The sequence below is a fragment of the Struthio camelus genome, chromosome 30, assembly GCF_040807025.1.
Source record: "Struthio camelus isolate bStrCam1 chromosome 30, bStrCam1.hap1, whole genome shotgun sequence".
Taxonomy (NCBI): domain Eukaryota; kingdom Metazoa; phylum Chordata; class Aves; order Struthioniformes; family Struthionidae; genus Struthio; species Struthio camelus.
Window position 1 is genome coordinate 135,629 of NC_090971.1, and position 24,429 is coordinate 160,057.

General features: G+C 53.0%; 2 protein-coding genes across 8 annotated transcripts in view; both read right to left on the bottom strand.

The window, feature by feature from the left end:
* Positions 1–15,698, bottom strand: part of PI4KB (phosphatidylinositol 4-kinase beta) — a 35,806-nt gene extending 20,108 nt beyond the window's left edge. The window contains exons 1-3 of one of the 4 annotated variants that reach the window (XM_068921912.1): positions 15,557–15,698; positions 14,938–15,060; positions 6,532–7,501 (exon numbers count right to left, since the gene is read on the bottom strand). In XM_068921912.1, coding sequence (XP_068778013.1) covers positions 6,532–7,473 — 942 coding nt within the window. In that variant the 5' untranslated portion in view covers positions 7,474–7,501; positions 14,938–15,060; positions 15,557–15,698. The remainder of the gene's footprint in view (positions 1–6,531; positions 7,502–14,937; positions 15,061–15,556) is intronic. The other 3 variants (XM_068921910.1, XM_068921913.1, XM_068921911.1) reach the window with 3 other exon arrangements.
* A 1,609-nt stretch (positions 15,699–17,307) lies between these two features.
* RFX5 (regulatory factor X5) lies at positions 17,308–24,008 on the bottom strand. 4 transcript variants are annotated; one of them, XM_068922199.1, is made up of 10 exons: positions 23,769–24,008; positions 22,657–22,787; positions 21,811–21,844; positions 21,252–21,334; positions 20,921–21,046; positions 20,566–20,682; positions 20,022–20,103; positions 19,456–19,657; positions 19,074–19,171; positions 17,308–18,803 (listed from the first exon to the last, which is right to left on the bottom strand). In XM_068922199.1, exons 2-10 carry the CDS (start codon positions 22,773–22,775, stop codon positions 17,583–17,585), a joined length of 2,082 nt encoding a protein of 693 aa, XP_068778300.1. In that variant the 5' UTR covers positions 22,776–22,787; positions 23,769–24,008; the 3' UTR covers positions 17,308–17,582. The 4 variants fall into 4 exon arrangements, with proteins under 4 accessions (XP_068778300.1, XP_068778299.1, XP_068778302.1 ...); XM_068922198.1 differs by having other exon boundaries at positions 19,411–19,657; XM_068922201.1 differs by having other exon boundaries at positions 21,252–21,330; positions 23,769–23,923.
* Between the last annotated feature and the right edge of the window lie 421 nt (positions 24,009–24,429).

Consider the following 24,429-nt stretch of genomic DNA (forward strand, 5'->3'; position numbering starts at 1 on the left):
TGCCATCAGCCTGGTTCAGAGCAGGTGCTTGCAGGCTCTAGGTTCAGGCTAGCGCCTAAAGAAAAAATATTCCCATTTAGCATAGCTGGTTTGAATTCACTTGGTCTTTTCCCCTACTCTGTACATTGTTTTAAACCCTAAAACTAAAAAACAGATTCATCCAGGTGCAGGACTTTCATGATAAATTTTGGCACACCTGCCTTAATGTTAAAATTATTTAAAGACCAGGATTGCAAAATGAAGGCCCTGGACTTCTCCTGCGGTGGACACGATGAGCGCCGCACCCTGCCATGCTGGCAGGAAGGCTGGGGTCAAATTGCAGGGCCCTGGCACAACTCGTGTGGGTGATAAAGGCTCAAGTATCAGCGAACAGTGCAAATTTTGGGATCGCAAACCTGCCAGACAGGAAAAATGAGGATTGGTAGGGCTGGAATAGCTCAGCTTAACTCCAAGGGGAGTAATCTTTAGAAAATGTTTCCAAAAAGCATCTCTCAGCTTTTCTTATAGCACCATTGCAGCAGAATTCATGCCCAAAAATGCAAATTCAGCCAGCCCTCACTTGGCTTAAGGAGTGCAGACTGCCAGGGAGGGATCCCTCTCTTGCTGGCTGAGCAAGGCTGCAGCCCTGACATGTCACAAGAGCAGGCTGAAGACGGGGAACGGGTCAGTGGTTAACGCCTCGCTGCTGCTGACACTGCTCAGAGCCGACCTAGAGGAGGAACCACTGCAAACGCATTTGCATGCTGCAAAGGAAGCAATTTTCATTTGTGTAACAAATCCCTTGGCACGGATGCCAGGGAGAACCCTCTGCAACTTTACAGTAAATCCTGTTCGATGTACAGAGATTTGATTAAAAAAAAAACAACCCACCACAGCTAGACTTGGGTTTTGTAAACCCAGACAGAAATGAAGGTGACGAGTTAACAAGCCAGCTTTCTCTGCTCCAAGTGCAACTACCCCTCGCTCTCTGCCTGCCAGGGTCAGCAGGAGACGTGGTTTGGCTGAGCTGTGCGAAAGGAAGGGTTTTATCCAAATTTAAGCAGCTGCCCTGAGGTGGATGTGTTTCTGCTTCCAGGAGGTGAGTACTGCCTGCAGCCGGTCCAGAAACTCCCAGGACCATGACATGACTTCTCATGCACAGCTAAGGGCTGCCCCACCTGCTGCTCCTCACGGAAACCTCATGGCCAAGGCAGCAGGAAAATAACCCCTGACAAACAGGAACTTCACTGCTGCCCACGGCTTTATACAGCTGAGGACAAGAAAATGGGTTTGTCAGCCATCAGCAGGCAAAGCAACGCTAAAGAAACTAGCACCCTGTACAATCAGCCATGCATTTAGTGTATCAGAAGCATTTACCCATCCCTGACAAATCCCATTCTGCGCATGTGCACAAGCCACTAACATGCCCCAAAAGCCAATATGTAACAACGTTATTACAGGCATGACAGAAACCGCAAACAGAACTGACTTGTGCTGTGCTGCAGGAGGGAAGCCTGTCCTGGAGGCTCACAACTCAAACGGCCCAGGCACAAAAAGAGAAGTAACGCAGAAGGCACAGATGAAGCAGCACTTCTCCGCTGGTTTCTAACAGCTTGGCTTTGAGCATCAGGTTACATCAAGTTATCTCGTATCCAGGTCTCAGGTTTTTAGGTGGAAAATTCAACCAGGAGCCTCAGCACATTTAAAGACAAAAGGTACATTAAATGCATTGGGGAAGTGGACGCACCTGGACTCTGCAGCAGGGATGGCAATAAAATACCACCCTAGGAACAATCAGTCAAGAGGGGAAGAAACACTAAAGCCATCTCTTGAGCCAGAGGAATGCAAGATGACACCAGTCAAAGAGCTCTTCTCTCACTTTGTATGCCTTTGTGCTAATTGAGAGGTAACAAACGCAAAATAAATTCACAACATTAGAACCATATCATGAAACTGTGTTTCAGGCGCATAACCCAATGATGATTCAAAGCCCATGCTGCCACCTGCACTTGAAATAAGACCTCTCCTGCCCATGATTACTGCAGTTATGCAGCATGAAGTGACAACTGGATCATAAAGAACTCAACAGAAAGAATTATATGTTCGAAACAAAATGCCACACTCGCAGGTAACTGCGGGGAAAAGGACAAATTCATTCCCAGAGCAACTTTGGCTTTGCAGGAACTGCCTGCGCTCATGCTGAATGCTTCGGGCCAGAGTCTGCTGGATCACCTTGAATAGGTCCATCAGAAAATAACACAGTCTGCATAATATATTTATAGGCAAACCTAAAGCAAACAGCTCCACAAGGCGCAGGCACAATGGCAACCACAGCAAGGGACTGCTCTAACACTTGTAACCTCCCACAGCAGCATCAGGGTGTCTCACAAGGCTCCGTCCAACCCAGCGATGCCAGATGCAAGGCAGACTGGATTTAAAGACAGTAAGCATTATCGAAAACGCTGGGAAAAGCCTCTCTTTTCCTGGGCAACGAGGCAATATGGGACAGGAGGGGGCCAGAGAGAGACAAGCGCCCCAGGGAGGAAGGAGAACACACAGAACTAGCCACGAGGTCACCACAGGAGTAGGATAAATGAATTATAAACCAACACCCTGGTCGGGGGGGAGGAAAGCAGATCACACAAAGATGAGGTACTATTGCTGCAACAGAAACTCCCCCCAACCGCTGAGTTTCCCCACCACAGAGAAAGAGGTTGCACTCGTCTCTGTGATCCCTGTCTGGAACTGTATTTGCTCAGAGTGAAGCAGAGCGCATCCAGGGATGCCGTCCTTTCTTACCCATCACCTTTGCAGCAAGCGCCAACCTGCCCTGTAAATCCCCTGGCAGCAGCCTGCCTGGTGACTGATTGGATTGTGCTAATATAGCATGCTCTAAAAGGAATGTAGATTTTTTTTTTTTTTAAGTAGCATTAATACCTGCTTTGGGTATGACTCACCTAATCCAGGCACTGAAGGTATCGGAGCACAGAGAGAGATACCTTTGTATTTCAGATCCATCCCCAAATACAACATCGCTAGCCAGATACTTCTGTCTGCAGCTCTTTTGGACAGAGTTTCCTCAGCTTCTGTTGCTTTTAAACAGCCTCCAGCCATAGATTAGAAATGTTTGCCTTCTCTGCAAGATCTGATACTCCTTTCCATCCTCAGAGCCTTTCCTCTTTCTGGATCATCACCCCAGGCCTGGCTTATTTGAATTCTGAATTGATCTGCAGCAGAATATGAATTATCTATGTTCATAAAACAGGTCTGAGTTTGCAGTGCTGCTGAAATGTTGCATTAGCAATACAGGACAGCTGAAGAAATTTAATATTTTACCCTTGACTGGGTTGCATGTAGCATTTTTTACAGATTGGAAAGAGGTATAGCTGAATACTCAATGAATTAACAGGCTGAGGCCAATGTAAGGCCAGACATTTCAGATAGCGCTTGATCAGGAGACTCGGGTGTTGCAACCTGCCTTAATCCAGACAAATGACCTATTAGTTTTACATTCAAGCTTTGCAGTTTTTGCAAAGCGAGAAACGGATGTTTCCCTGAAAGCGCAACGAAAACCATAGTTGGAGGCCAAATTCAAGCAACTGGGGGGGGGGGGGGGGGGGGGGACAGGCTGGGATTCACCAACGCCGCTGTCCATTTGCACGACCGCTGCTTCACTGGGCGCTTGCTTTCAGCCAGAAAAAAACCTCCTTGAGAAAAGCAGCAAATTATTACTAAACCCTCGAGGGCTGATTTGTTTCTCTAAATGATCTCTTATGCTGCTTTTCACTTTGAGGAGCCTCCAAGGCACATCCTCAGCCTTTCTCATCAGCTCTTGGTACCAAGAAGTTGATTACGTTGCTCCAAGCATACAGCGCCTTGCGTGGTGGGGTCTTGACCCGTGGCAGGACGACTCACACACTGGCAACAGAAATACAGTGCCAGAAAGGGAATGAAAATAACTCCCAGATGAGCAGTGGGGGCTGCCCTTTGGTTATTGTTCCAAAACCTTTAGGTTGCGGGGAGCAAGATAAGGGCTGGTCCTAGTGCAACGCATGTCTGCTATTCCCTGCTTTCCTGGAAGAAAGGAAAAACAAATCGGAGCTCAAAGCAGACCTGAGTTTGCTAGAATTGATGCTGAGGGCTGGGCAAGTTCTGCACAGTCCCAACATAAGCTTTTGGGATGGGAAGGGGGCTCACAGTTAGCTCCAGCGCTACCCAAGCACAGATTTACTTGCCCAGCTCCTTTTCCTGAGCGTTAAGAACCAACCCGGCGACCAGCTTTTGCAGAAGGGATTGCTGCTTTCAAATCCTAGGCAATAACATTAAGCACTTAAAATAATAAAAGTCCAGGAAGTTGGTTAAGGGAGATTTAGAGGCCAGGAAAGTTCTTGAGGCACCTTGAGTATCTCCATTGCTGTGCAACATTTAAATAGCTTGCGTGGCTGCTGGATCAAAATACATTTAAAACTTTGCCAAGAGAAACTATCCTCGGTGCTGCTTTCATCTATAATTTATGTAAAGCTTCGGTTTCCATTATTCCAGCAGCTGCAGCCAGCGTGAGCATGAGACACCTCTGCGCGTCCTGCTTTCTATCAGCTCGTTGTTTTTGACCAAAGAGTTGAGGGCCAGTGACATGAAAGATTCATTTACCCACCTGCTCATGGGTGGCCACAGTGGGGAAATTAGCAGGAGAGCAGCACCAGTGCTAAGAGCAGGGTGGTTTTAACCGGCCAAAAAGTTTCCAGCCCAGACAAGTGATACGTGTCCCCAAAGTCTATCGGCAAACATGAAACTAATGTATCTGTATTTTCTTTGTGAGAAAGAAATGATTCACTAGCCAGCGAGTACATGCACAGTCTCATGGCATGCACTGATACCACAGCTCAGTGGCAAAGCTTTAGCTTCTCAGTATTTAAAAATAAATGCTGCAAGTCCTACAGGAGCAATTATTCAGGTTTGGGAGACATGTAACATAGGTACGCCTAAGCTCACCTATTTAATCCTGTTTATTTTGGCATTAAATTAAATTAACACCCAACACTGTAAACTGGAAGAGCCCCCCTCCACGCAGCCAAACCCCTCCAGCAGGGAAAGTTCGGCTTTGCACCGTTTTGGAGCTATGCAAAAAGTCAAAATTGAAAAGCAAGGTCATCACAGTACAAGGGTGTCAGGCTCGGACAAACGCTATGGCCGCAGCTCTGGTCTCAACAGCTGGAAGGGCGTTTGCAGCAGAGACTCCTTTGGGACAGGGCAGAGCTGATGGTTTTACCCGCCCAGAGGGACCTCTCCTCCTTGGCAGCGACCGCAACGGTTGCTTTGCCCCTCACCTCTGTGTTCGTGCCCTCCAGCTATCTTATGTATTAGCCTCGCCGGGCTCTGAACTGCTCTGCAGCTCCTTCCTTGAGGTAAATAAGAGGAAAAATTTTGGCAGAGACCCAATCCACTCTACGTGCTGCACCTCTGCACCCCCTCTGACAGCTTTCCCATGCAGCAAGGAGAACTTCCAGTGAGGATGAGACCCCCTGCTCATCTTCCCCAGATATGCTCATCATATTTATTAACCTATTTATCACGTCAGCGTTAGCAACAGCTGCAACCTCTCTGCAGCTATCAACAGGTACCAGCATCTCTGTGTGTGTTTACTCCAGTTCAGAGCACCTGCCCCCTGCGAGAGCAAGCCCTGGGGGTCAGAAAAGGAACCTGCAACCTGCTCTCAACAACTGCCAAGGGCCTTTTCCACCTGCTAATAAGCCTCCCCATTGCTAAATCTGAACAAGTCAGGACAAGGAGGAAATGAGATTTTCAACACTGATCAGATGATCAGATGGCTGCAGATTGCAACACCAAGACACCTACTTAGTTACCCAAATCCTGTGGGAATTCAGCAGCTTAGGAACCGACTCGGTTCTCCTAATCCAGCTTTCTGCCTTATCGGCGAAGCCATCCAGTATCCTCCCTTCCCCTCAACACCAAGAAAATTCCCCTTCTGGAGCCTCAACTTCCTCAAGTAAAATCAGAGGATTGGCACACCCACATTCAAAAAGCACCTTCAGATAAAAGCCTCAGACAAGAGCAACATATCCTTGAACCTGACTTTCCATGGAAATGAGATTTAAGAGAAACCCTGCTGGCGTGCACCCATCCACACATCCCTCCCTGATAAACCTCCTGGAGATATCTCAGAGGGGCAGAGTCAAGGTTTGCAAGCTTCATGGAAGAAGTAGCTGGGGAGGTGAAATGCCCTGGATGTGGGGGTGAAGGGGCTGCAGGGAATGTTACACAACCGCACAGAACAACATATAAGTATAAACCACAGGCCTATACCTAGACATCACTAGAGTTGAACTACCAGTTCTCCTTAGTGTGATGTCCTTCATGGGAATTTTAACACCAGTTTGCTTAGAGACAGAGGAAGCAAAACTTCTACCCTTTGTAGTAACTAGCATAACAATTCTGTAGCAAAGGAAATATGAGATGAGAACAAACCACACAAGCATGTCCCCACAGGCATGCCTTCCCAGGTAGGCTGGTTTTGGAGAGCCCCAACTTTACCTCTTCCTCGCTCTCGACTTTGGGATTGCTGGCTGTGCGCTTCAGATTGCTGCTCAGGCTGATGGTAACGGTGGCGTCTGACTTGGACCTCTGGTGAGTCCTTTTGGAAGGGGACAGCCCCATATCAGGTGCTGAGCTCAGAGATGGCAGCTCCCTCTTCTTGTGGGCTGGCTTCAACTCGTCTGAAAGGATGAGTTTCCGCAGCTTGGTCCCGCGGGAGTGTCGCTGAGTGGAGATGTGCATGTCTGAGGAGTAGGCACCCAGCAGCAGAGCACACTGCAGGGAGAAGTTGATACTCTGCCGGCAGCGATGCACAATGTAGGGCTTGATCGCATCGCCCACGTCCTCGTCCATATGGATGTACATGTTCAGCAGCTGTGGCAGATAGAAATCCACGTCCTCGTTCCTAAAGCAGAACAACCTATTCCCAATGTAAGCCTGCACCCCAGGCTCCTTTGAATTGTACAAGTATGAAATGGCCATGGAGATATCAAAGAGTTTGGATTCAAAGAGGCGGAGGAGCCAGGACTGCTTAGCAGAGTTATTCTTCTGCCGCCTCCGGGCAACTTTCACCGTGTTGGCCGTGGTCTCATCCTCCTCCTGGATCCTCGAGGCTGTGTCAGGTGAGTCGTCCAAGCACTTGATTTCACAGCCTTCTCCAATGTCTCCATTCGCCAAATCTGCAGGAGTCCGCAGGGTGCACTCTGCCTTGTTGCTATTGGCTGATTTTGCTAAGCTGTCCGAGGAAACACCATGCATCAACTTGACCTTCTCCAGGACTTCTTCGCAGGCTTTCTTTGCCACCTCGGGGTCGATAACCACCAGCTCCCCAACTCCTTCCGCGATGACGCTGAGAGATGTCCCGCCATTCCCCTGTGACACCGAGCTGGGCGCCTGATCCAAGCCTGTCCCTAGGGCTGGGTCTGCAACAGAGTCTCCCATAGCAGTGACAGGTCTGCACGTTTCAAGGCTGCAAAGCAAGCAACACAGAAAGGAGTTAGAGGCATAGTCTGAGAAGGAGAGCACTTCTAGCCGGCCACTGATATGAAGCTGGGAAAGCAGGAATTCACTCTGGAATACACCTCAAGAGATATACAGAGCTGAAATGATGTTTGGTGCGAACCTTTTCCAAAGGCCACTGTCTAGACAGGGAATGGACCCACACAGCCGCACCAATACATGCAATGCGAGCTGTGCCAGCACAAAGCCAAGGTGGCCACGTTGGGCTCTAAAAGGTCTCCTCGGTGCCCCTTCCACTCAGACTTGAAAGAGAGCTGTAAGCATCTCTCAGCCATTATACAAGATTTCCACTCACCCCCTGTTACCATGACAATAAAAAAAAATTTGAGCAAGCCAAAATGAGAATGAGAGTGAGCAAAATAACCAGGCTGCTTTCCGCTCACTGCCCCAAAGGATCGATGCCAGGGTGGCTAATGGGATTAGAGGTTCACAGACTCAGTTGGGGGGACCCAGCGGGCTCTATTTCTTGCTCGAGTATACCCTGTGCTCAGCTTTTATACATTTAACTTTCCTTTGGGACTGATGCTGATATCAATACTTAGCGCTCTGAAGGTGAACTCTCCCAACGGTCCCAGGAGGCAGGCAAGCACTGGCCCACGCTCCTGCTGGAGAGCCACGGCATGCTGCTCTGGAGCAAAACCCAAATTTGTCGTGATAAGGACCCTTTTTTTGAAAGCACAGATGCTAACACCCAGATTATGTAGCCCTCTCCGACGATTAGCACTTAATGACTTTTTTTAAATGTCAGATAAATCGAGGATTGAAAACGCTTCCTAGTTTCCCAGCTCAATAAAAAGCACAGCAGCGCATCTCTATGGCTGGCCAGTGCCAAATGAAATTGTCCTCTAAAAACAAAATAAGGCCCTCTATTCAATCTAACATCATTACTGCAGTCCTGACTGCTTTCCTTTATTGCTCATACGATACAACAAGGCAGCTCGTGATCAGCATAAGGGCACAATGCCTTTCACAAATATTAAGCACTGCAAGCAGATTGCCAATTCCCTCCCGCTTTTCATGTCCAGCACAGTGGAAAAAATTACTGTCTTTGGAGAAGAAGTTCACTGAACAATTTTGTGCCTCTCTGTTCTCCGTGTGACCCCAAGCCCACGTTTCATCCGCAGAACCTGCGCCAGCAGGTCGCGAGGCTTGCAGCAAGACACTACCCAGCTAATTTAATTACCTGTTTTATCTCTCTATTTTTCTGAGCGAATACTACGTTCAGCTGCTAGCCTGTAACATAAACCTTTTGAGGACAAGCATGCATATGGCTACAGTCACAGCTCTCCAGAAGACACGTGCTCCCCACCCTCCACCTGAACGCAGATGCTTAAGACAGAAAACAGTGCTTGGTTGCAAATTCCAGAGATAATCTTGGAACAAACTAATGAGGGGCACTTCTGAAACGGTTTTAAAATAGCAGATTTACTGTACAATTCTGTCTTACAGGCTAAAAGCTTCTGCACTGGGAGAAAAGACCTATTTTCTCTGCCTTAATAGCTGGTTATTTACCCAAATTTGATGGGATGATTTTCTCTCTCTGCAGCAGGTTCCCTCCTGCTGACATCATGGGATTGAAGTATTTTATTTTACCTGCAATTACCTTGACAACTGTTCTGAGATAGGCAAGATCTGCAAACGGGGAGCGGAGGTGTCCGCGCTGCATCCTGCCGCTCCGCAGGGCTAACTGGGCCAGGCAGAGTCCCAGGATAAATGGACCGTATCGCTTCCACTATCTGGGTCAGTTCAGGTATCAATCAATGCCCGGCACTGCCCTGGGCGCCAGGGACATTTCCAAGGTCACGGTGGAGCCAGGAGGGATTTGACTCCCCATCCCTCAGGCACCAGGTTATTATTATTATTATTATTATGGGTTTTTGTCAGCACTAACAACTCAGTTCGCGCCACGCTGGCCTAGGTCTGCCAGCCAGAAAGAGAAGGCAACTACTAAAGCTTGAGACAGGAGAAAGAATACCCATGACATTTTTTTTTAAATACTACAGCTGACTAAAAACATAGGTAGGTCCAGAGGTGACTGCCAGTTTCTGAAGACTGATTTCCTCCTCTTGCTTTAAAAGCACTTAAGCTCTAACTACTAGGTAAAAAAAGCCTGACCAAAGTTCAGCAGTTTGAATTAATATGAATAGCATCTTTCACTCTGTCTGTACAGCAGTAATACACATTTTCCTCTGTGTTTGCCATTCCCTTTGGTACAAATCCTGCATGCCTCAAATATTTGTGGTCATTAGATCCTAAAGATCCTGCAACATAAGGAAGCTGTTTTTCCTCCTTAGTGAGTCCTGCTTTGCTCCACAAAATCCCAAATGCACCAATTTTTAAATTAACACCATGCCAGCAAAAAAAAAGGACGTTCTTCAGCAAAATTCGGCAAAGCAAGATTTGAAGAGAAATCCACTATGAAACTGGGTACAAGGAAAGAAGGAAGGAAGGAGTTGCAAGAGGTCTTTGCTCATCTGAGCAATTCTGGAATCCTTAAAAGTATTTGCATCAAAGCAACTGGCAAATGCTGACTAATACCAAAACAAAACAAAACAAAACAGCTGTGACATCTGTTGGAGTCACCACCATGGACCAGCAGCCACATGCCGGGTGCAAAAGTACCTTTTATACCCAGCTGCTCAGTCATCCCTCACTAATATCAGAGTCTAACAGTGCAATCATGGAGGGCTTTTGATGTCCCAGTCTGTTTTGTCTGATGCACGGAAATGCTTTCAACAACCTTCTCTTTTAAGCTTGGGTGGGGGGGAGGGGAGGTGGCAGGGAGGCATGGGAGTTCCTATTAAATCTCTTTCCCCATAAACACCCATTTGAAACAGCTACCCAAAGTGAGGAAGGAAACATGACCTCCTCATTTAAGAAACCTCCAGCCAGTTCCCAGCTCCTACAGCCTTGTTGCAAGGCCTGGGGTAAAATGCTTCAGCACTTCTAGCTTCATTTTTCAGCAAGGAAGAGAAAGAAGCTAATTGTGCCTCTGTCTCACCAATTTTACCCTTTTATTCTTCTTTCTTGTCCAGCACACCAGTGAGGATGTAAATCTTTTTTTTTCTTTTTGCAGTGAAGATTGCTATTCAGCTCAGCCAAGTAACTGGTGTTTTTTCTAGACTAGCTCTGAAACATGTTTATCAGAAGCAAAACAGGAGCAATAAAACATCTAGTGAAAGGCCCGTGAAAGGGAATGACTTCCCATGTTGTTCTCCCTCCTCTCCCAACAGCACCCATCCCCTTAGATTCTCCTTAGGCTACAGAAGTGATGAGAGAGGTGCATGGGTGGCCAGATCACCGATTCCAGGAGAAAAAAATATTTAGAGTCTTATTATTTATTCAAAATGCAGTGGAATTTCCAGTTCTTCTCTCAACTGTTCACGTAGCGAGAAAGCGCATGCTCCAGGTCCTAGACAGCTAAATCTCCTTAACATCCATAGGAAAGCCTGGATCCGACCTGTCATCTAAATCAGATTTGTACAAATTATCTAGATTATTTCTAGGCACCTGCGCTTCAGAACACAGTCATGCAACCAGTGATTCCTCGCAGACAACCCGGACTCCCGAATCCCTTCAACACATTCCTCTGGAAAGCGAGGACTCCTTGGGAGCAATGCATTAGGAGGCTCTGTGCACGACAGTGCTACCTCTGCACCAAAGGAAGAGGCAGTCCGAGACCTGCAACTGCTGAGTGGGTTAAACCAAGATCAAGGAACTGCGCAAGATAAATCCACCCGCAGGCCTGCAGGGTTACCTCTCCACTGCAGACACAGCTCTGAAATTAGCGTGCTGCATTGCTTTTGCTCTTCAGCCCCCCTCAAACGCTCGTGCACCCAGCTTTTTCAGTGACATCCTGGCAATGGGGCCAGCGCGGAGCCTGCTGGGGAAACGTCTCTACTCCTAGTGCTCCCTAAATTCCCGGCGAGGGAATTCATTCCCCGCTTCCTGCACCTCTACATTTTTCTGTGATTCGCATCATCATTTGTCAAACACATTGCAATGTACTATTTACCTCTCTTTGCAGCTTCGAGGCTCAGCATAACTCCCCTGCTCCAAATCACTGGTCTCACCAGGGATAAAAAAAACCCATCAGCTACACACAATGAAGCAATACAGTCTGGAAAACAGGCTGAGCTGAATTCATGAGGTTCATCCTACACCCACAACCATAATGGGCCAAGTTTCTCTCTCTCTCTCTCTCTCTCTCTCTGGTGGAACTGCACTGCAATTGGTGATTAAATACAAAATCAAGGGAAGCCCCTATTAGCACAGAAACCACCGATGAAGCAGTGACATGTCAGTGAAGCAACCCAAGCGCACATCTCTTTCAAGAAGTCACAAAAGCAAAGGGAGATCTACTGGAACAAATTTGTGGCTTTACAGAAAAAAAAAAAAAAGTCTCACTCCTGCCTGGCTTGAATAAGAAACATTAGCCCTGGCAAACAACCAAAAATACAGGATGAAGACTCACTAAGACGTCTGGTCTCTATTATACTGCATTACTTTTTGTGTTGCTCAGCACTGACAGCCTACTACATCTTGCTCTGCCTTTGAAAAAATCACATAAGTTAGGATGGGGCTGGGTGAAAATATATCATAGCAGTGTTGAAGACTGAAAGAAGACTTATTTGCAGCTCTCCTTCACTCCAATAACGGGAGAGCTACTGCATTGCTCAATGTCCCTCTGCAAATGGAGCGACTCAATGCCCCTTAGTGGGTGATATTTATCTTAAAGGGTCAGGAAACTGAGGCACAAAGGGACTATGATTGACTCAGATCACACAGGGCACCTAGCCAGATGCTACGAGCTCCACTGAAACAAGGAAAGGACAAGTGAAAGAGGAAGAAGCATCCTCCAGTAAGAATTATATCTGAAATCCCCTTCCAAGGGAAGCTCAGCACCGACACAGCTAGATCGCAACCCATTTTTCACACTTGACTGAACCAGACTCAGCCTATGCACGGTATATGCGTCTCACTCCACCTCCAAAACAAAACAAAACAAAACATGCAGGCGCCAGACATCCCCTGAGGACAGACTCTGCCCCTGTTGTACAACAAAACTGTTTCTGGACTTTTCTCCCAAAGAAAAGTACAGCTTCCCTCTCCTCCTGAAAGACGGATGTTCTGCAGAGCAAGCATAATAGTCAGCAGAGGGAAGGCAAAAATGCGAAGTTGCAAGGAAAAAGGCTAAGGGAAGACCTGCGCCAGAGATAGGAAGAGACAGAGAGTGATCACTGGGAACAAATACAGGCAGCTCACAAAATCCATCCCAGTCCCCAGCACTGCCACTGGTTTCAGCAGCTCTGTGATGAGAACGCGCCACTCCAGGATGACAGCGCAGGCACTTCAGGAAGTGGGCGCAAGTGCTTTGCTCTGGGGTTTGGCCCCGCCAAGACGCTCTTGTTCAAAGGACTGCACATCCCTCCATGCTTTCATAAAGCATCGTTTAATTTGGTTGGATTCAGCTGACTCTGCATGACTGAAATAGCAACAGCTCTGCGGCTCACACAAACAGGACAATGACTTACTCCTAAATTTGGTATAAAATAGATATGATGCTGCAGAAATGTGGCAGGAACCATGACAAATTACATGACATGAAAGGCTGAGTTCTGATAACTTGGCCCATTAGCTCCTTCAGAGAGAGCCTACCACTAACTCCCTTCTCCAAATGTTCATGGCAAACTATTTATACTTTTGTCTTTGTGGCCTCTTTCCTAAGAATTTTTGTTCAGCCTTCCCAACTGCAAAGCATTAGTTTCCACATTGCAGGAGGAGACCAAAGCACAGAAGGAAAGGGGAAGGCCACAACCTGCAAGCCCCAAAACGATATCACATGCGTTTCCCTAGTTCCTTTCTCCTGCACAAATTACATAACCCCATGGGAAAGAGTTAAATCCAGTGATCTATTTAGCAAACAATTATTCCATCAAAAAAAAAAAAAAAACACAGCCAACCTTTTGAGCTTGTCCATGGCTCTCTCACCTCTAGTGCCTGAGGATCGCTAATCACAATCCAGCAAAATGCATGGAGAAGCTCAAGGGGTCAGGGCAAACCCAGCCTCTCCCAGTTCCTGACAGTGAGTAGCACCAAATCCTCCTGAGGAAGAAACCCTGAAACAAGCAATCCTGGCACAGCCACCATGGGAAGTTTCCTCCTCCTCCCAGTGATCATAAGGTACTTTGCACCTGAACGGTCCCACACTCGTTTATGTATGTAAACCTGCAATTTTAATTCAAAGATGCTGTTGCTACCCACAGTAATGTCTGGGCCTTTATCTAAAGCAACAGTGGCGATTGGCTGTTTAGAGTTAATGGGAAAGCAAGAAGACCTGGAAGTGTACCTCCCTGGTCCCTGCTCTAACTGCAGCCAGCAGATGACAGCAGCAGCTCATCTGTTGCTGTTCCAAACACGCATGATGACAAATCGGCTGTGATTTAAGGAGATCCTGACTGGAACCATATTCAGATTTCCAGGCGGAAAAGGAGTCAGAGACTACTATCTCCACCAAGCAGATGAAGTCCCAATCCCATGGCTGATTTTGCAGGAGCAGATCCTCTGGCACCCACATGCACCAAGGACAGCGGTCATTGCGGGACACGGCCTCCGGTTTGCACAGCGAGTGACAAAGTTGCCAAGGAGAACTCAAAACACCAGAGGCAGTGAAAAACCCCTGCTCTTCCAGGCAATACTGAGAGAAGGAAAGCAAGAGAGTTGCGTGAAAGAGCTGGAAATCGGCATTTCCACCCACATTTGTACCAAGTTACTTCACCGTGCTGTTTCTCAAAGTTTCACTGCATGTTAACAGGAAGTAGGGGCTGGTGAATTGGCTATAAATATAATTTATCAATCATCTGACTGAATTCACTATCAACTTGAAACAGAAGTTTTAGAGGGAAAAAAAAAAAAAGCACTGGCTGATTACTAATCCACCATAAAACCTCTGTATCCTGAAGAATTACTGCTCTGTAGCCCATTGACTGAGTACATTATATAATGTCTTCAGTTTTTAATTAGTTTTTTTTTAGGCAACTGCAAAGTATGAGGGGCATCAGCTGGCTCAGTGGGTTGGTAAAACCTGGTCAAAAACTATTATCTAACATTGTAGAGAAAATGAGCTTAAAAAAAAAAACTTATCCAAACAGCCTACCCCCCGGAACTGAGCGGTTTCACAGTAAAGCTGCACCTTTCCCTAAAAGGGGATGTGCTTTTAGGTCAACGCTGAAGCCAAAAAGGTTTGTATTGCGCCAAGGGCTTGACAGGGGGCACTAACACCCGCGGTCCGCCGCCGCCGCTGGCGCTGCGGGGAGGTTGTTCTGTGCTCGACCCGAAAGGTCCGGCTGAGCAGGGTAGGACGGGCAGAGCCCCGCTGCGGCATACCTGGCGCAATCCCACCGCGCGCGGCAGCGTCTCCCCGCCCGGGCGCACACGCGTGAAGCTGAGCGGGCTGTTCATCTTCAGCGACACGGGCTCGGCTGGGTGCTCAGAGATGATCCGTATCAGCTACTCGAAGGAAGGGAGGAGGAGGGGGAAAAAAATGAAAAGGATGCTTTTCGTGCATTAAAAAAAAAAATCGGTGCAATTTAGACGAAAAAAGCCCCGTCCGCTTGGCAGCCGCTGACCCGCAGCTGTTTGCGCGATTAATAGTGATGTTTGCAAGTCTGCATCATCCCAACCGAAACTGCGGGAGCCGAGGAAGCCGGAGGAAAGGCTCCGCCGCCCCGGGCTGTCTCGCCCTCGCGGCCGCTGCGGCCCGAGCAGCGCGGCCGCCGCAGCCGGCGCCGGCAAGAAGCCGCGGCAGCAGCGGCCGCGGGGCGCCGGGAGGGGAGGGGAGGGGAGAGAGCGCCGGGGGGTCGGGGGGGGCGCACGGTGCCGGCGCCCCGGGGCGGCCCCGGCCCCGGCAGCGGCCGGCGGGGCAGGGTCGAGGGCGCTGGGGGCGGCCCGGGGGTCCGGGCCGGGGGGGGAGGGCGAGCCCGGGCGGTCACGGCGCTGCCCTCACCTGCGCGGTGCCGGTGCCGGAGCCGAGCCGAGCCGAGCCGAGCCGAGCCGAGCGGGGCGGCCCCGCGCAGAGCAGCGGCGCGGCAGGCGCAGGCCGCAGCCGCCCGGGCTGCCCGCGGCGCCGCCTGACGGGGCCTGGCGGGGCCGGGCCGCCGCCCGCGCGCGCCCCCGCCCGGCCCGGCGGGACCCGGCACCGCCCGGCCCGGCTCAGTTCGGCGGGGCTCGGCTCGGCTCGGCTCGGCCCGGCCCGGCCCGGCTCAGTTCGGCGGGGCTCGGCTCGGCTCGGCTCGGCCCGGCCCGGCCCGGCTCGGCCCGGCGGGGCCCGGCTCGGCTCAGTTCGGCGGGGCCCAGCGGGGTTCGGCTCGGCTCGGCTTGGCCTGGCCCGGCGGGGCTCGGCTCGGCCCGGCCCGGTTCAGTTCGGCGGGGCTCGGCTCGGCTCGGCTCGGCTCGGCTCAGTTCGGCGGGGCCCAGCGGGGTTCGGCTCGGCCCGGCTTGGCCTGGCCCAGCGGGGCTCGGCTCGGCTCAGTTCGGCGGGGCCCGGCGGGGCTCGGCTCAGCTCGGCCCGGCCCGGCTCAGTTCGGTGGGGCCCGGGGGGTTCGGCTCGGCTCAGCTCGGCTCGGCTTGGCCTGGCCCGGCGGGGCTCGGCTCGGCCCGGCCCGGCGGGACTTGGCTCAGCTCGGCTGGGGGGCACCGGGGCCCGCCGGGAACAGGATGCAGCGAGATCTGTCGGGATCCACCGCGGCCGAGGAGCAGCGGATGGGCGCGCGCAAACACACGCACACGCTGTGCACAGAGTTTGGCACGCACGCACGCACACTTTGCACAGGGATCCATAAACACACCTCCATGCACACACAGACACACTACACAGGGATCTGTACACACCCGAGTGTGCATGCACTTGTGCGCGCACACACACACACTGTGCAGGGATCTGTACACACCCGAGTGTGCACACACACACACACACACCACGTGCACAGGGATCTGTGCACCCCCTCAGCAAACGGGGACACGTGCACACACACACACGCGCTGTACATGGGGATCTGCGTGTGCACCCGCACCCACGCAGCGTGGGGCGCAGGGGGCGGCACAGCCAGGGGCCATGGCAGAGGGGCTCTCACCTCCCCAGGGCTCTGTCAGGTGAGTGTTTACCCTGCTCCCACTGCCGGTCAGTTGTGCAGGCACCCTTCCTGCTCTGTCCCAGCAGTGGGCTTAGGTCCTCACAGCCAGAAAACAAAGCAGGGTTTGGCCCTGGGACCGTTCAGGGGAGCAGGGACATGGCAGTCCCCCAGACAGGCTGCGGCAGGGAGGGGACAGAGAGGAGAAGGGGGACACAGCCGTGCAATCGCCAGTGTCACGTAGAAGGGCACAAGGGCCCATGCTGAGGGTTCAGCTGCACGGTCGCATTTGCAGCATGTGTGTGTGCAACAGCGACGACACACGCAGCAACAGGCCCCAGCTGAGACACCCCAGCCTGGGCTGAAAAACCGGCTGAGCAGGCGGCTGTGCCAGGAGCTGCCAGGAGAGTACAATGCCTGGGAGCATGGCATGAGCCTGGACATGCACAGGGATGCGCTCATGCGTCCCCACAGCTCCCCTGGTGCCCATCCCCAGGACGCGGGGCTCGGCTGACGCTGCGTGGTTCCTGGCAAGCCCTTTGCCAGGCGCGTGGTCCCCAACACTGCCTCTGCTGGAGCGGCGAGGGAGGCTGCTGACCCCGCAGGGGGCACAGATGGACACACAGATGGCATGGTTGGTTTGGTTTTTAATTCCAGGGAGCCGGGGGGGGGGGGGGCACAGTGTTTGCAAGCTGGGAAGTGGCAGAGGCAGTTTTATGCCACAATTCCCCTCGCCCTATGAGGCACTGAATTTGGCCTGTGACGGACTGCGGAGGTGACTGAGGCATGCGCAAACTCCAAGCGTGGGTGGCGGGGGGCCAAGCCTGCTAGGCACGGGCTGCCTGGGGTTTGGCAGCAGGCTCTGGGTGTCCCGGACTGCAGAGGGGCAGCACTGCTAGGCTCCTAACTGGCATCACGGGCGCAGAGCTCCGGCAGCCCCTGCGAGCCACCCCGGGGCGCTGGAGCACACGGGGACCTGTCCAAGCACTGGGAGCCAGCGGCAGCGCTGCTCCCAGGCAGCAACGCAGGAGGGGGCAGCAAGAGTGGACTTCTCCCAGCCTCTGTCTGTCTGTCGCTGTGCGAGGGGGTAGGAGAGGGGTCCCTCCTCTCCTGGGGCACACAGGACCCCACTGCAGACATGGCACCACTCAGGGGGGACCCAGCCTTGCCTGGGCTTGTCTGCACGTCTTCCTCCAGCTCCTGGGTGCCAGCTCTGGCGTGGACCTTCATGCTGGACCTGCCGTCCTGGATGACGCTCACCTGGGAGGGCAGGGAGGCTTTTGCTGGGCTGTCCCCAACGTGGCTGGCAGCAGTGCCTTTGCCAGGTGTGCTGCTCCCAGACTCAGCACCTGGATATGCTCCATGGCAATGGTCTCCTGTCTCTCTGGACAAGGGGTTGTGCACCCCTCGGCCACCTGTGGAAATGTCTGAGCCTCGCGTCACAGTCTGCTCCTGCTCTGCCCTGTCCACGGAGTCCAGCCAGAGCGCTTCGCTCCCTCCTGCTGCCTCCTCAGTGCCTGACGGAGCCTCCTCTGGGGACTGGGCACCCCCCTCATCCAGCTTCTTCCGCGGCCGCCCGCGCCTCCGCTTCAGCGGCATGGCGTCGCTGGGCGGCTCCAAGGGACGCTTGGTGGCCTTGGGGTGCTGCGAGTCCTGCAGGCCAGGGCCCTGGCCCTCACCACCCGCACTCCGGGGGTTGGCAGGGCTCTCAGCCACAGGGAGGCCCACGCCAGGTGGCACGTTGGGCAGCAGCATGTTGATGACAGGCACAGCAGCCTGCTGGCTCACCAGCCCTGCTGCCCCGTTCACCCCCGGGGCCGGGGCCAGGCCCAGGGGCAGCGATGGCGACGTCGTGCCCACCGGGAGCGGCAGGGCAGCCACTTTGACGGTGCCCCCGAGGGGGGTGGCTGTGATTTTGGGGGCCAGGACAGGAGGGGACAAGCGCACAGCTGGAGCCCCAGGCGCCACGAGTCTGTCCCTTGGCTGGATGCGAGGCAGGAGCAGGGGCAGGCGGGCAACCAGGGCGTTCACTTGGGGGCTGCTCATGGGCTTGGGGGCTTCAGGGGGCTTCTTCTTCTCAGTCCGGGGCGAGACAGAAGGCTTGGAGCCACTTTCCTTCTTGCTCTGCGGGCAAAGAGAGGTGTTGGCAGGAGAGATGTCACTTGGGCTCCATCCAGCCCGGCAGAGCCTCACACTGTGCCAGGCTGCTCCTGAAGCTTTCCCTACTTGTGTTTAAAGATCAAGTGCCTCCGTCCTGAGGTAGAAACCCATGAGTCCTGGGGCTCCCAACCTACCTCTCTAGGCAACAGGCCCTGCCCTGGCTCAGAAGAACAACCACCAATGCATCCAGCCAGGCCAACTGAGGGCTCTCTGGGCGGTAGAGCCATCTCTCACCTGCCCCTGGCTCCCGTCACTGCTCTCCGAGGTTTCCAGGCCGTTCTTCTTTGCTGTTAGCAGAGACCGACTGTCCCGGTGAGTCTTCTCTGCACTCTCTGTCAAAGCACAGGAGGTGACCAAGTGGAGACAACCCCTTCCTGAGCCCCTCTGTGCTCAGCCAAACAGGGGTCAGAGCAACTCAGTCATCCCGTGGGCAGCTGATGGGGAATATCACGTCCCCTGGCATCAGCCTGGGTCCACCTGCAGCCCCAAACCCTCCATGCTCCTCTGGAACACCGAACGGGCTCTGCAGCGAGTGAACATAATGCGGGGAGTTCTCTGGGCCTTCACTTACCACGTCCTGTGGGGCCTGCAGCTCCATCCCACCCCGGTGACCCACCTGAGACCACCATGGCCATGACCAGGTCAGCCCGGGCCGAGCGGGAGCTGATGATGTGCTGCTGGATAAGGAACTGGGCCACTTCCACAATGTTGTTGAACGAGCGTTTGAGGATCTTCTCGGCCCAATCACAGGTCAGGGCGCAGGCTGCCTCCATCACCTCGCTGTTGTAGGACTGCACCAGATCCGTCAGCTCTGACTGCTGCTGGCAGGACAAGCTGTGAGCCCTTACGGCACCCACCAGGACTCCCTGGATGCAAACAGGGCCTGATCCTGCTATCCCCAGCAAGTCATAAGCCTGGGCACTTCAGTGATACAAGGTGTGATGGGCAGGCATGTCCCCATCCACTGTTCTGGAAAGCTAGCGGGGCAGAGCACAACCTGCTCCCGGCCTCACTAGCCTCCAGGAGCACACACGAATGAAGAGGGCTCCCCACTACCAACCTTGGCTTTCATTAGATATAACGAGCAAAACCTTTCCCATAGCAGCAAGGTCTGCTATCCTGCCTAAACAATAGCACAAGGAGCTGGTGAAACTCAAGCGGCCAAGGCACCAGAGGACTTACGGTCTCTGTCACTTTGAGATCCAGGCTAGGCAGGGGTGGCAAGCTGACCACCGTCTTCCTCCGGATCCCACTGTAGCAGTACGTTTGGCAGGGTTAAGGTGTTTCAGCGCCACACGAACACGGCCAATGCTTTCCAGCCACAAGAGGCAACAGGTTAAAACTTGAAAGGATGCGGCTGCAGGGCTCACAGCACCGCCACCTGCTACAGCTAAAGGGTTTGGACTTGTCTTTGAGATGGTGACAGCAGCCAGCCTCAAGCCAACCTGGGCTGTTCCCTGCTTGTTGCATTTCCCAGTATCTGTGAGCTAAACCCAGGCTGCTGGTAAGTCCAGCTATGTCCTCTCCCTACACCCTGCAACTCACAACCTCGCTCAGACAACCAAGCTGAAAGTTCAGGAGCTGAAAAAACAGGAACTGGTCCCCCTCCAGTAGCTACAAAACACCATCTCATAAACAGCAGCTCTTGCCTGCCTGTCCAACTGCCAACTGCCTTGGGGACTGGCTCCCATGGCTTCCCAGGCCAGCAGTGTGGGCGGAAGGATATTTCGATTGTCCTCGGCCTCCCAATCTTCTGGCTTTGATGTTTGGGAAGATCTCACGGATGATCTTCCCAAAATTGGCAGCGCTGAGAGGGCGACAGCAGAGGTTATCGCAGTATCGCCTGCCAGAGAGCCAAAGTTGGAGAGAGAGTTGCAGTTTACAACCATCAAGCCCTTCTCATTGCCCTCCAGATGCACCCAGTTATCCCTGCTGACGTGGCTCATTTTAGGTACCCAACAGTGGGCAAAGCCTTCCCAAACAAACCCAGGTGCTCATTGCTCTTTGAGCTGACCTCCCTGCAGGGCTTTGCCATTCCAAGCCCAGCCCTAGGGGAGAGATGCTCCTGCCCCTGCACTCACTTGTAGGCATCATAGACGTCCTGCTTGGGTAGGCAGGTGTCAGTGTGCTCCTCCAGGTGGTTCCGGATCCAGTTGCATGCGTGCATGTACTCGGCTGTGCTCAGCGAACTCAGATCCAGGCTGCTGCTGCTCCAGAGGGAAGCCAGGTAATCCAATAAAAGACAAACATTTAATTAGCAGAGAGGCAGTGTAAACAGGACAGGAGAAGACAGGGCTGTGGCAGTCTTCCCTCCTGGCCTCTTGCAATCCGCATCTCCCACCCATCATGCGGAGAGCCTCTGCTCTCCTGGCCAAGCTCCCAAACACAGCTCTGTTTTACCCCAGCACCCACCTTTTCTCTCCCAGGCTCGGCCCTGATGGCAGCTGGAGGTAGAGGTAGAGCTTGTCATTGTCAGAGAACTTCTGCACATCTTGCTATGGTCAAAGGGTCCACAGGGAGAGGGAGAACGGACCAGAGACAAAGAAAGGTTAAGGATCCAAAAGAAGAAACAGCTGATGTAGGGAGTGAGTGGTCTTGTTACCTTCCTAATGGCAGTAAATGATGGGACATTTAAGCCAAAGCAGCTTTGTAAGCATTAACACACACACAAGGGAACAGGGTAAGTGAAATCACATGGAGCAGGGCAGGGACTGCCCCTCAAGGGGGCTGGAAAGGATCATCATTCCTCTGGCCCCCACAAAGGGCTGGGGAAAAGTGGGTGCTGTCCCCCGGGCAGGACAATTAGGGCTTACTTGGTGCTAACTCTTGCAGCCAGATCCTTACCTGATGGGAAACGGGATTGGGTAAAAAACAGCACCCAGTTTAACTGGAAGAGGGGTGGGAGCATGTCAGGGAAGTGGAGACATGTTGTTCCCTCACCCTCAGCACAACACGCTACAGAGGCACTCACCAGGATAGAGTCGACTTTGTTCTGCACGGATTTGCTGTGTGAGACAGACAAAAAAGCCATTAACACAGAGAAGGATGATGCCTCAGTGCCCAGGACAGAGCCACGGGCAATTTCTCAACCTATCTGCTCTAGCCCAGCTCCTCTGCCACAGAAAGGACACTGTCCTGGGACAGCCACTGTGGCAGGTTCCTCAGCAGGACAGGGAACGCGCTCACATGTGGCAGCTCTACCCCAAGGTCTTTCTGGACACCCACACGCAATCAGAGTTAGCAGCATCCGGGAGGCTACTGCCTGTCAGCTGAGCCTCAGAAGCAAGTGCTGAGAGGAGGATAACAGAGTACCAAGAGCTACCTGTGCATATGTGTAAGTGTGGCTTGCTGGGCGCTAACCCTATTCTCCTGATGCTCTGGGTTTCACTGTGCACCCACAACCTCCCTCCAACAGTCCAGTTGTCTGTCTGCAAGGACTACTGCAAGCTCTACCTCAATGCAGTGAAAGCACAGTGGGCATAAAACTACATCCTGCTGGGTTGTGGCAGACCTCTCTGTGCTACAGCAAAGCCCTAAGCTGATTTTGCACCCAAAATGGGCAGCAAGCTACCAGCAGTGCAGCATGGGGCTCTGTTCAGTCTGTACAGCACCTAGCACAGGACTGAACAAGGCATGCCTGAGGTCATGCCACTCTGCAGAGCCAATGCTAATAACAGGAAGTTGCAAGCACAGGACCACATGTATCCTGTTGGTCCCTGAGGGTGCAAATTAATCAACCTTATTAAATTAGCCTGCATTTGTTAGTGCTCAGGTTAACCAGAAAAGCCGTCCCAAGAAAGGTGAGTGCTGCCCTCACGAGATAGCGTTCTTCAGCTTCTGCAGCAGCATGCTGGACTCAGTTGTGCTGCTCTGGGAGTCGTCAGGTAACAAGCTTCCCTTTTTGATGGATCGGGCACTTGATTCTTCGTCAGCCATGACATTTGGTTGCTGTTGGGGGATGGAAACCAAAAACTCAACAAAAAAGGGAAGACAAACCCTTCAGAGTCATAGACGCACCAATAGGCACCCACAGTGCTGGCCTCTAGCCACTTGCCCTCCCAGCCACAGCCCAGGCCAGGGCTCTGGGAGAAACAAATGAAGCATTCAGGAGCATAGGTAGAGCAAGGCAGCTGCATGGCTCAGCTGGGCCCTGAGGTTTGCTTGTCCTCAACCACGTCCCTTCTGGTCTGAATGCCACCCATGTCTGAATGGATTGAAATCCCAGCAAGAGGCTGGGGTATCAGCCAGACACAAGTCATTGATGGACAAGGCTGTGGAAAAGACCCTGGTGGTCCCAGGAGGGGTGCTTCCAGCAACAAAGACTTCAATCCACTCTGGGTACCATGTTCCCAGACAGGACCCAGAGGGGACAGGGATGCTGAGGGGGCTTAGAGAGCAGGTCCTGGTCCAGCAAGCCCAGGGCAGAGGGATGGGGATGCTGGAGGAGGCAAGAAGAGGTTCTCATAGGTCCTAAGGGACAAATGTGTCCAGAAGTGAGAGATAAGGATGCTGGGGGGGGGGGGGGGAACCAGAGTAGGTCCTAGGGGCCTAGCATGGTCATGGCAGGGATGCTGAGAAGGGGACCAGAAGGGCAAGTCCCCAAGGGCAGGAGTACAGGGATGCTGGGGGGCAGCAGGTCCCCACAGGGACAGGGGGACAAGGACGCTGAGGGGCAACAGGTCCCCACAGATAGGGGGACAGGGATGCTGAAGAGTACCGACACAGCGGGTCCCCACGCAGACATGGGCACAGGGACGCTGGGGGGCACCACGATAGGGGAGGGGGGGTGAGGAGGGCACCGGGACGGCCTGGCCCGAGGCGGGCGCAGTCCCTGGAGCGGCTGTGGACACGCCGGACCCCCTCCCCCCGACCGGCCCGGCCCCTCCCGACCATGCCGGAGGGAACCGAGGCGACCTGCCCCGCACCCACCTGCGGGCGGCTACAGCCGGGGCCTGGCCCGCCGCGCTCTCATGCCGGGCCAGGCCGCTCCGCTCCGCGCCGCTGCCCCACGCGCAACAGGAACCGAAAGTGCCGTGCCCCGGCGGGACGCGCCCGCGGCGCCCGCTCGCCGCTTCGTTCTGATTGGGTGCGGCGCCGCCGATCAGCCCGGATACTCCGCTCTTCTGTAACGCGATTGGCGGCTGTTGGCTTTCCTACCCGGATACAAGCGGGGCTAGGCTTCTGATTGGCCGTACGGCAGCTGAACTCTGCCTAGTAACAGGCTCCTGATTGGTGGGGCTGGAAGAGGAAGCGCAAGTGTAAACGGCTGTGTGCGCGTGCAGTGTGCGTGCAGTGTGCGTGCAGTGAGTGCGCAGTGTAGGCGTGTGTGCGTAGACTGTGTGCAATGTGCGCGCATGCCAGTAGTATGTGTGCGCATGGGTCACAAGGTGGTTGTGTGCAGGGAGTTGTGTGTGTGCACCCAGTATGTGTGTGCACGTGCATCTGCATGCAGTGTATTTGTGTGCAGAGTGTGTGCACACAATGTGTGGGTGCTATGTGCACATGTGCATGCAGTGTCGTGTGTGCATGTGTGTGCAGTGTATATGCACAGTGCTTGCACGAGCAGTGTGTGCATGTAGTATGCAACATG